Below are 11824 nucleotides of genomic sequence, written 5' to 3'. Positions count from 1 at the left end.
CGGCCAGGAGATGGCTGTGACTGCATGGCTGGGTCTGGCTGTGATTGCTGCCAGAGTTGTTTGTTCGCCTTGTTAGATACATACATACTGGGAAAGAACAGTTATTCCTTTTCCCATACCTTTGTCTGGAAGCCCCATAATTTCACAAGTATAATGATTTGGAGGGAAGGGGATCATAGTCTCCATTCCAAGGGAGGTTCCTGCCTTCTTTGGCAGACATCTGTCTTTCAAACTAGGACAGCCACCGCCACCTGTGTGAAGCAGCACAGGCAGCAGATGGAGCAGCCACAAACTCACAAAGAGTACATTTATTTCCATGACCTTGCTAACCTGAGGGAATCCCTGAGCAACAGCCAGGCAGAGGCAAAGAGGACACTGACATCTAAACTGAGTTCATGCTAGAGGATCCCTGGAAGCAGTTCACCCTGAGCTATCAAGGGTAGTTCCAGCTGGAAGGTCACTTAAACAATTTATGATCCTCCTAAGTCTTCTGCTTTTAATGCATTATGCCAAACACTTCTAAAGCCATCCTGTTACATGCCAAGACTCCTGTCACACTACCATGAGTAGGCCCTAGAAAAGAGGTAGGGGAAATGAACTGCATTGTAAGAAATTCTTTGAAATAATACAAGAAGTGCTGATTATCTTCCTGCTTTCAATCCAGCTTAACTCCCTCAGAATTTTCAGAGGTGTCATGCAGTCCCCAAGTTCTCATTTATGACTCAACGTTTCTGATATTATTTTAGATCCTTCCTGGAAAGCCACACAGTGTTTCTTTATGTGGTATGTTAGGTCTTAAACCACTGAAGAAGTCATGTGACTGCCTGTATAATCCAAAATTCTGTGTAGCGGAATAGAAACAGTTTTTGCTATGAGATATATCATGGTGATTTTAGCAGGAGTATCACAATGATATAAACAGCATAGGGACCTGTACAAAAAGAAAAAGAGGAAAAAAATGGTGAGATATTTTGGAAAGAAAGGAGATGGGTGACTGTAAGGATTAAAGAAACAAATTGAACATTCTTTCTATATTGCCTTTTACCCTGGGAAGATAAAAGAGCTCGTGGGGATTCTAAAAGATGGAAGAAAGGGAGAAGATGAAAATTCTTTACTCAGTCAAGCTAACTTAAATCATTAAACTATTCAATTAACTTTTCCAGTTTTGAAAGTAAATTTACCACTGGATCCTTTTATGGACTTAAACCCATGGATTTATTAGGACTAATGGCTTTTCATCAACTGTTTCTACAACACTTTTGAGCAACATCAGGAAAAAGCGAGTTATTGGAATAAGTCTCAGCAGTGTGTGTATAGATAAGCTTATATTTGGACCAGGGACAACGCTCACAATTGTACCAAGTAAGTAACATTTCTTTACTTCTAAAACTTCATTTAAAATTGAGGTGGGGGTAAAAGAAGCAGTTTCATGGTTTGGGTTCACTGAAAGACTTTTCAGTGGCAATAATTCCATAAGTGCACTTGTTCTCCAGCCAGGCTTTCAAGCCAAATCCTCAGCTTGGATCTGCTCAGGAAGGTTTCCCAGGAATAACTGGGCTGACTCTACAGAGCACCATTATTCCATGATCCACAAACACCAGCAAGGCACTACTTATCATGTGATAACTGATTCCCAGTTTGGGCAGCACTCTGGCTCCAATTTCCTGTCAAGTGTCCAACTCTCCAGTGGACTTCCACTGCCTGACTTGGGGCAGGAATGCAGAGCTCAGTGAAGAGCTCACAGTGGTGAGGAGCTTTGAGACAGATCTGTAACTGCCTGGTTTGAGAAGTTCTGGTCTGACACCGGCACCACACTCACAGTGTCCCCAGGGAAGTAACTCCACTGCCCTGGGGACAGAGGAGGAAGGAGCTTAAATAGCCTTGGACTGAAATTCTCACAAGAGCCTCATCTCCAAGAGCTCCTAGAATGGAAGACAATTGTCTCCCAGGTTGTGTGGGTTCTGAAAAGACCAGTGTGTGGAGTAGGGATTACAGGAAGCCAGAGTTATTCCGATCTTTCTTTGGAATTCCATGATGTACAATAAAGGTGCATGTCACCCCAAGAAAATTGGCCATTCTGAAGAAAGACCTCTTCTTTCCATGCTCTTCCATGATTTTCTTTTTCTCGCTAAAGACAGCTATTTTAAGAGGTGCACAGACTCTGGGATTCTGTTTGATAATAAAAGATGTTGCACCTTAACTATCCAAGTCACTTTTGAGAGTGCTGAAACAATTAGTTGAAGCCAAAATTTCCAGGATATGAGCAACCTGTCCTTTTTGATTCTGAATTTCTTTGGGAGCTACTAATATGCATTTTAAGATGTTTAGAGCACAAATACTTCATTAGCCAATCTTTTGAGAACACTCCTAAATCAAAATTACATAAAATAACAACCATTAGTGTCACTGTGGGATGCTCCAGGCATATTGTGTTTCTCTGAAGCTCAGTGAAGGGCAGAGAAAATTTTCCTTTTGGTTCAAGTTCAATTATTCCAGATTAATCATTCCTTGAAAATGCTAAGGCCCATTACATTTTAGAATAAACATATCCTCCTATGACTTTATAAGACTAAAGGGCAGGAGAAGTGCAAATTTCTGTCCAAAGAGATTGTCAGAATATAAACCAGAAATCCCTTCCAGAACCAGGCAGTGGTAAAAATCCATGGCTCTATTCTCAGGTAATGCAACCTGACGGGACTCGGGTGAGGCTTCTGGGCTCAGATAAAACAAATCCTCTGCTCCCTACAATTATATTGTGTACATTATTTCTTGCTGATGGTCTTGTCCAGGGAGCCATTGCAGAGAAGCAGCTTTTCTGTATTCTGGCTGTTTGGAAAGCCTGGTGAGGAGACCACATGAAAAGCCTTTCAAAGTCTTCTCAGAGAACACAGAATGCACAGGACTGACAGGCTCTGGCCAACCATGGTACAACACCTGGGAAGGAAATGTTTGCTATCTCTTGGCTGTCTGGTTGCTGTAGGTGTGGACAAGTGTGTGGTTCTGCCTGTTTGATCAGGAGAGCCGGGCCATGAAGTTCTGGCAGAGCACCATTTGGCTTTCACCTCACGTCCTCAGCAGTGGCATAGGGCTGATGGGGAAAGGGTGTCAAATCAGAGCCCCTTGATCAAACTTCCAGCAGTACCCTGGGATGGACAAAATGTTAGAGCTGAGGGATCTCTTGACCTGACTGCAAAGCAGTCACCTTGCAAAATGAAAAGCCAAATGCTCTTCTCTTTACCCAAGAGGCTTCTCAGGATGCTCCCATCAACGCAGAGACATGTAAATCTTTGTGGATGTGTCTGACAACCTTTCATAAACTGAGGCCTTTCTGGCAAGGAAGGCTGCTGAAGGTTTCCTTTCAGTTCCATTTTTTAATCTAAATCAAATTGCTAATCTGAGTTAAGTCCTGACATTGGTTTTTGATATCGCTGTGTTTTTCCATATACAACCTGACCTAAAAAGTTCATGCAATCGTTTCTATTACTTGTACCTCTATTGGTGAAAAATAATTACATAAAAGACAGTAAATGAAAGTGCTACAAATTAGCCACAGCTAGAGTATATGTGAATTTTTTGGTCACTCAGCACTTGGGCAAGGCTGCAGTAAAATCAACTCTGTCCAAACCATGCTTTTCTTTACAGACATGCAAAACACCTCTGTCCCCGAAGTCATTGTGATGAAATCAAAGAAATTGGAGGAAGGTGGCAGCTCTAGGAAAGCAGCTTGTTTGGCAAGGAACTTCCTTACAAAGAACATCAGCTTGGAGATGCCCTCTGAGGAGGTCGTATATAAACAGAGCACATCCATTCTGACCTCCGAGGGGTTGTACAATGCAATCAAAGTGGTCAAGGTGACAAAAGACACAGAGGTGACCTGCACGGCCAAATCTGACAACAGCACAATAACAACAGAGCCAGGTACAGTTTGGTGGCACAACTGTCACTAATTTCTGCAGACAGTGGCCTGTGGGACTTTGTGTTCTTCTTCTTGACACCACAGCCCTGGGCAGCCAGCAGAAATGACAAAGTCATCTGGTATTTCAGCAGGGAGAGCTGAAAGATGTTTCAAAGCATCTGAAAGAAAAGGGTTCAACTATTTAATTACTTGGAGAGACCTTATTTGGCAAAGAGGAGAGAAGACACAATCAATTTGTTCCAAATGTGAATTTCCTTCTGACTAAATATCTTACCCTGTAGCAGCAAACCTGCTGCAGCTCAAGATGCAACAGCCTTTCTAAAATCTACAAAAAGTTAAAGATTGGTGTGTTGTAGAAATTGTTATATTTTGTGTAAAATTGTTATATTTTGGGGGTCAGTTTTCTTAGTCCTGAAGGTCATTCAAATAGTAAAACCAAAATAATGCAGCAATTCTTCTGTTTCTGTCAACTGCATGGAAAAATTGTCTCCTCAAAAAATTGTTGGAATTAATGACCGATCATCTGAGCCACATCCTGGTCATCTGAGCCCCAACTCTTCTCAAGTTCTACAGGACATGTCACATGAACATTTCTTTTAACCTTGCATGGATATAGTTTAAAATGCCTTTTCTTTGTCAGCTACAGAAGAGGAGGCTGAAGAACCAGTAACAGTGGCCAGCGCCAAGGTTTGCAACAGCACAGACCCCTCAGCACAAGGTGAGTGACTCAAACAGGCTGTGAAGTGACATTGCTATCTGGGGGTTAGAGACATGGAAATGTATTTTCTCCAGGGCAGAGGAATGAGAACACAACACCTTCAGCAGACACAAGCTGCTGTTCCAAGGCAGCTCCTGCAGTTACATACAAGCCCCAGGAAGCAAAAAGCCATGCAGACAGACCCTGGGCTCCCCTGTTGTTGTTATGTTCTCTATCGTCTGTTCCTTTAATGCTCTTCCTTCCCCTTCAATTGTCACCTGTGGGTTTTCCCACTTTCTGCCAAGATCACAACATCAAAACCTAGACCATGATGTCTCCCCTCTTTTCTGGTCACTGAGCAGATGCTGAAGGGCAGAGGGTGAACATGCTGTCCATGGCTGTGTTGGGTTTGAGAGTCCTGCTGGCAAAGAGCATCGCCATCAACACCCTCATGAGTATCAAGTTGTTTCTTTTCTGAGGTAAGGGAGCACCCAGCTACCAAACAGTGGTTCATAGGCCCCAAGTCATTAAATGTAGTTTAAACATCTCTTTACTCTTCCAGACATGAGGAATGAAGGCAAGAGGAACCTGAAGGAGAGCAGGAAAAAAGGTGAACCAGCAGCACAAGGGGCTTGAACAAGCAGGGGCAGAGCTGCTGACAGAGACCACCCAGGACACAGGGCAGCACCTTCCCCTGAAGACATTGAATACTGATCATTCCTGCCTGGGCAGCTGATTTACACTGAAGAGTTCTAAGTGCTTTTGCTGTTTCCTCTCCTCTGAGAACTGAGGAGAGTGCATTTATCCTCATCCTCCTGCTCAACAGATCTCCCCACTCTTCTGGCATTTGCACACACACAAGTGTCCAACCTGCTTCAAGAGCTTTGAAAACTCCAGTGCTCACTCTACATACATGGCCTTTGAAGAGCTCCTTTTCCCAGGCATGTTGTGTTACTGCCTGGAGAACTGCAGTATTACTGCTGAGGGAATTCAAAGCCAGGAGTTGCCATATAGCTATTGATTTAGACAGCTTCAATAACAAGAATAAGTGTGTATTGCAGATGAGAAGAGCTGTGTAGGATCTGAAGTGATTCAATTCAACCAGATAATGTTCATTTCTTTATTAAGCCTGCATTTCTTCTGCCAAATATATCTCATGTGCATTTTAGGTTCCTGTACGTGGAATGAAAATAAAGTTGTTCATAGCCAAAATGCTGTGGGTTTTCTGTGCTCTTTCTTCTGAAGCTGCAGATTGCTGAAATCCAACTCACCTAAAGCCCACTGGGATTAGAAACACAGCTTGATAACATAGATTCCTGCTGGCTGAATTTGTCCTTTCCAGACTCTGTGCAGGGAAGTGTCTCTCTGGCACGTTCAAAAGCATCAGTGAGGAGAGTCCTTGCTGAAGGCATGAGGCAGGAGAATGCTCCTATCAGCAGAGAAGAAACCCTGTTGTTGTTTTGCACTCAGTGACAGGTGGAAGGGGCCACCAAAAAATAATACCAAGTGGTTTGATGGAGTGATAGTTCCCATGGCAACTTGGTTCTACCCTAACAGAGCCCAGCACACACCTTCCCCAGCTCATAGCCCTCTCACAAGCTACAGGCAGGATGCTGTGGCCACCATTTCTGACTCAGTTACCCCAGGCAGGATTAACCCTCCCCTGCTTTTGAAAACACAAGTTAACCACATCCTGAGGGGAAAGAAGGCTTTTCTCCCCCTGGCTGGGCTCCTGCTGGCTTCAAGAGAGCCTCTGCAGAGGATACAGCAAGCTGGGCTGCATTAGAGTTTGTCAGGTCAGGCCCCCAGGGTCTGCAGACACCCAGAGAAGACCCTCAGCCCTTGCAGAAGCTGTGTGAAATTTCCATGGCAAATGCAAATCCTTTAAAATGCTCATTCAATGCATTCTACCTCCATAACATAAATCAGGGGGAGCAGTTCATCAGTATTTTTATCTTGAGTTTCCAATGTCACCCAGAACATTTTTCTCAAACACTCCACATCTTTTCCCAATCTCTCAGGCAGGTTTATATTCTGAGAATACTCGCTCAGACAAAACCAGTGGAATCAGAGGGACAGGAGGGAAAGACCAATCATGAAGTGCTGTTATAATCCCTTAGACATAAAGTCTTGATGAAGTCTGGGGCTTGCATTGGATCCATCTCCACCTCCTCTGAGAAGCACTTTATAAAGCAGGGGTGTCTTTTCTGTACCTCATAGCTCAATGTGAGGGACTTTCTTTTGCAGCTCTACCCCTTTCTTGTCCCCAGTCTCTGCATCAATCTTTACAAATTAATTCTATTTCAATGTTCCTGGCCCTGGATTAATCCATGGAGTAAAGCTGGAGAATGAGCATTGTTGTTGGACTGTGCCATACTAGAGCAAATCGTTATTAACTTGCTTTTGCTGACACCTCTGACAGTGAGTGTTTCACTGACTTAAAGCCCTCATTTCCTGTCAGGGCCCAAGACTAAACAGCCCCCACTAAACAGTGGCTTTTGACTTTACATGTGCAATGCAGAACATGCTACTGAAGAAAGCTGGAGAACTGAATTGTTTCCAGACCAATAGTAAGATTGTGTTTAGTGTGGTTAATTCCACAGAAAAGGGCAGAATTTGCATCTCTCCCAGCTGATATCAGCTGAGGAAAATATTGTAGAGAAACTGTGCTCCACATTAAAATACCTTCCCTTTAAAAAAGCACATTTGCATGTGCAATTTTCTTGAAATCTGAAAAACCAGTATTATCCTGTAAGGGATCCCATGATAGCAAAATAATGTTCGATGAGTACAACTCCTTTGACATAATACTTTTTGAACAAAGTAGAACTCTTTGATACAATACATTTTGCATTTAATACTACCTCTATTCTCCCACAGATTCATTTGTGTCCATATTTGATTGTGATCAGCCTTTGAAAATCTCCAGGGCTTGAGCCACTCCAGTCCCTGCAGATATTCAAAGGCCACCCAGACATGGTCCTTGGCAAACAGCTCCAGACAATCCTGCTAGAGCAGGGGAGACCCAGTCACCTCCAGAGGTCCCTTCCAACCTCAGTCATTCTGAATTGCTGTGACACCTTTCTCATACTGTGGGAAATGGTAAGAAATTTAAAATTTCTTTCTATACCTTTAGTCAGGGGATTTGCTCACCTCTGCCCAGGGGAAAGGAACTGAAGTTTCTTTCCTAAGGACTTTTTCAGCATTCAAGGACTGATGACCTTAACATTCCAGCAGACTGCGGGTAGCAAAGAAGGTACATAAAAGATAACTACTATTAATGAACATTAGCTCCAAACATCACCCCTGGCATGGTCAGAGACACCTGGTTTGGGAAAAGATTGATAAGAGCACAAAGAATGAGAATCACATTAACACTGAAAGTGAAGGGATCAATAGAAACCGAATATTACAAACTTGTGTAATTTGGCATCAATGGACATTGAACCAATGAATTTCCCTGGGTTTTGACAGTATGAAAAAATCTAGTGACAACTATGTGTAATGGAAGGATTTTTTTCTGCACAAGCTACACAACGTGTGGATGAAATTATTTCTGTTGCACATCTTGGCCACAATAAAGTAATGCCTTCATTCTCTAACACTAAAAAATGCTGTTGGAGAGTTGTTGCTTTTACCCTAGTTTCACTGACAAGATCATCCACAATGTGAACTTCAATAAAATGTTTTAAGTCATTTGAGGACATTTTTCACCTCTAGCACATCATACGTATTTTTCCTCCCCTTTGGTGAGTCTCACACATAGAGTGTGGTATCTGACATCTGTCCTGCTGAGCAAGTCAAAGTGCTGAGAGCTCTCTCCAGTGGCAGTCAACATTAAAAGCATCCTGAAAGAATAACTCTCTTTCTAAGTGGTTACACCAGAAAGCATCATGAAGAACTCCACGAGAATGGGCAATAATAAATAGCTTTTTGTACTGCTGAATCCTTCTGTTTTCTTATACAGTTTTAAAAATACGATGTAATAGTCATGTTCCTGCCTCTGCTGGGCATAATCTGATCTATCTGTTGTGTGTCCCAAAATACTAAAAAGTTCCTGACAAAATTAGATTTAAAGTAAACAGAAACTCATTAGGAGGATGGTTAATTATGTGACTGAAAGGCAAGTTCTCTTTCTCCCGCTCCCACATGTTTCACTCAGCAGATATGCTCTGAACTGATCTTCCCCTGACAAACTACTCAGTGCTCCTGGGAATGTCTGTCTTTCCAGCACAGCTTTGAAAATAGATGTCAAATCTGGGATTTCTATAGGGAAGGCCTTAGTTGATTCCTGGCTATGACAAAGCCTCTCAAGATCCGGGCAATTCCTTTTTTGTGACTTGGATAGAAATATAACCTGCAAGATGACAGAGTAGAGACACTCAAGCCTTCATTATGTGGCTATCTCTAACAGACATTTTGCATATACAGTTTTATTTTGATGACAAATAATCTTTGGTCATTGGGATCCACCTGCATGGGCAAACTGCTACATCACCCAGGCAGAAAATGTTCACTGACAGGAGTCCCCTCCAGAGGCTGAGAGTTTCTATCTCTTCCCAATCCCCTTGTCAATGCCCACAGCCCCACACAATTTCACCATGAGGAGCACCTACAGGAACATACACAGGGTGAGGTACCACAGGAACAGCCCAAGCAGCATTGTCACCTGTGGCCCCATACCTGATACAACTCATGCTTACATCAGATTTGTTTCCCACCCACTCTGGGCAGATCTGTTTGTATCTCAACTCTTCATGCCCCACAGTGGGAGCCAAATAAGGCTGTTGTGGTTTAGCAAATGGGATTTCCCAATTTAGTGTTGCCACTGACCCACTCCAAACCAAGCCTGAGGGTCTTTCAGAAGATCACAGAAAGTGTGAATATGGAGAGGATTTAAAGAAAATATGGAAACCACACAGAGTGAGAAACACCCAGGAGGGCACCAAGAGCTTCAAGCTGTGCTCCTGCTGCCCCACCTCTCCCCCTCAGTGCTGTCACAGACAGAGGGAGGGACCAGGAGGGACTGGGCCTGAGTGCAGTGACAGAGGCGCAGGCAGGGCAGGTGTGGGCAGAGCTGTTGTGCAGGCAGAGAGAAGGTGCAGAGAGGCCAGAGAGAGCGGGCCTGGCCATGTGGAGTGCCCTGTGCGTGGGCTTATTGCCCATTGTAGGTAAGTGAAGGCCAGGGCTGCTGGCCCCAGGAGCTGAGCGTGGCCCTGTGCTCTGCACGGCTCTGGGCAGCTGTGCTGAGCGCTTGCAGCCGCACCTGTTCCCACCTCCAGCTGCCCAGCCATGCCTGTGGAGCACGGGGAGAGCAGCCCTGCTCCTCTGCTGCCTCTGAGCTCGGCACCTCCATCCAAGCTGCCTCCTCTGCAGCCTGGCCACACGCAGGACACCTCCCTGCTGCACTCCCATCTTGGGGCCCAGCGCTTTGCCCTGCCCCTGGACACTCTGCTCCTGGGCCACTGCGGCCCCTGTGGCACTGACCAGCTGGAGGATGGCAGCACAGGGACTGAGCCCCAGTGCTGGGGACAGCCTTTGTCTTTCCTGGCCTCATCTAGAGCAGTTTCAGGGACAGGAGAGTGGCTTCATCTCCATCCTGTCTTGGCAAGGACAAAGGGATTTCTCCACCCATGGTGAAAATCTTTCCTGCTTCTTTGGGGAAAATCAGAGAAAGCTTCCTGTCTGACAGGGAAAAGGAGGGAAAGAAATGTGGAGTCTCCTTCCTTGTGAGCCTTGATAGCTGCTACCAGCTGTGCCCATCTGTGTCAGCTGGCTTCAAAGAGGAGGATTTTTTCCTCCCACTGGTCCAGTGAAATTCCAAAGCCCCACCAGCATTGCCCTGACCTTTGCAGAATCTTGGAGTGACTGTGGCTTGTTCTTGCTCTCTGCAGCAGTCACTGGGCAGGTGACCTTGGAGCAGCACCCCAGGGAAGAGACCGTGCAAGAGGGAAATTCAGTGACCTTTGAGTGCAGCATGAGGGGAGGTGATATGAACAGCTACGTTATGTTCTGGTACCGTCAGGGCCCACGGGGCACTCTGGAATTGATTTACCGTGAGGGTAATATATATGGTAAAGGTTTCCAGGATCGCTTTGTTGGATCTGTAGAGAGCTCCAGGACCACTCTGCAGATCCTGGCAGTGAAGCAAGGAGATGCAGCAACTTATTACTGTGGAGCAAGAATCACCCTGGACCAAGTCTGCGACAGAGTGAACCAAAAACCAGCAGATGGAGAAGACAGATCTCTCAGTATTTCTTTCTAACAGCTGCTCCCCGGGGCTCTTCTCAGGCAATGCCAGGTGCAGGAAACATCCCTCTGCCTTGGTGGCATTAAAAGGCACTGGAGGGAGGTGTGGTAGAAGGGCTGGTCCCATTTATGGAGCAGGAGGATCTGTTCTGGGAACTGCCGAGGCTGTTTGGGGAAGTGCAGGTTTAGTGCACATGTCCTGGGCTCCTGTCCAGCACAGCCTCATGTTTCCTTGGTGCCTTGGCTGTCAAGCCATAGGATGATGCACCTGTGTTCCAGTACCTTTCAGAGTGCTGTGGTGGATGGAGGCAGGCCTTTTAGGAAAGATAAATCAGCAGGGATGACATTTCTCTGGGTGGCTGCTACAGAGCACTTGATCGGGAGGAAGAAGTTGAGAAGGGGTGGTGAGTTTACTTTGGTTGTTCTTTAGGAGTTCAGCAAACTCCTGTCTTAGTGTCCCTATTCCTTAATTAGACAGGGGGAAAAGTATGCATTTGAGGCTTGTGGGTTGTGATAAGGACAGGGAAATGTCGCAGGAATAACAACACTGCCGATACATGGACTTGGAGAAATTACTTTGACTTTTTGTTGATCAAATCAGAACGGGATAATGAGAAGAAAAAGATACATCAAAAACCTTCCATCAACCTCATCATTGCACTGGAAGGGGGAGTGCTACTATCAGTTATTAACACATTTTCTCTGTCACTTCTTCTTTCTCCTGCTTTCCTCTTTCTCCAGGGTGTTGAGTACACCCTAGATGAGACATTTCTGCAGGAAGTTTTCAACTTTGGTTCCTTGCATTGACTGCAGTTCTCCACAAACTCCTGCAGTGTGGGACTGTAGTTCACAGTGCAGTCCTTCAGGAACAGACTGCTTCAGTGTGGGTACCTGCAGGTTGTCACAGAAAAGCTGCTCTGACATGGGCTTCTTCTCCCATGAGGTCACAGTTCCTGTCAGGA

The 11824-nt window shown here is 45.0% G+C and overlaps 1 gene segment (V, D, J or C); it reads left to right on the top strand.

Moving 5' to 3' along the window:
* Positions 1–895: 895 nt before the first annotated feature.
* Positions 896–5653, top strand: LOC136372332 (T cell receptor delta constant-like). The segment is given in 5 exon segments: positions 896–1362; positions 3643–3918; positions 4557–4634; positions 4976–5092; positions 5176–5653. Coding segments are annotated over 3 exon segments (468 nt in total).
* Positions 5654–11824: the final 6171 nt, after the last annotated feature.

Source organism: Sylvia atricapilla, chromosome 27, assembly GCF_009819655.1.
Source record: "Sylvia atricapilla isolate bSylAtr1 chromosome 27, bSylAtr1.pri, whole genome shotgun sequence".
In the NCBI taxonomy this organism is placed as follows: Eukaryota; Metazoa; Chordata; class Aves; order Passeriformes; family Sylviidae; genus Sylvia; species Sylvia atricapilla.
This window is presented reverse-complemented; position numbering and strand designations above follow the sequence as displayed.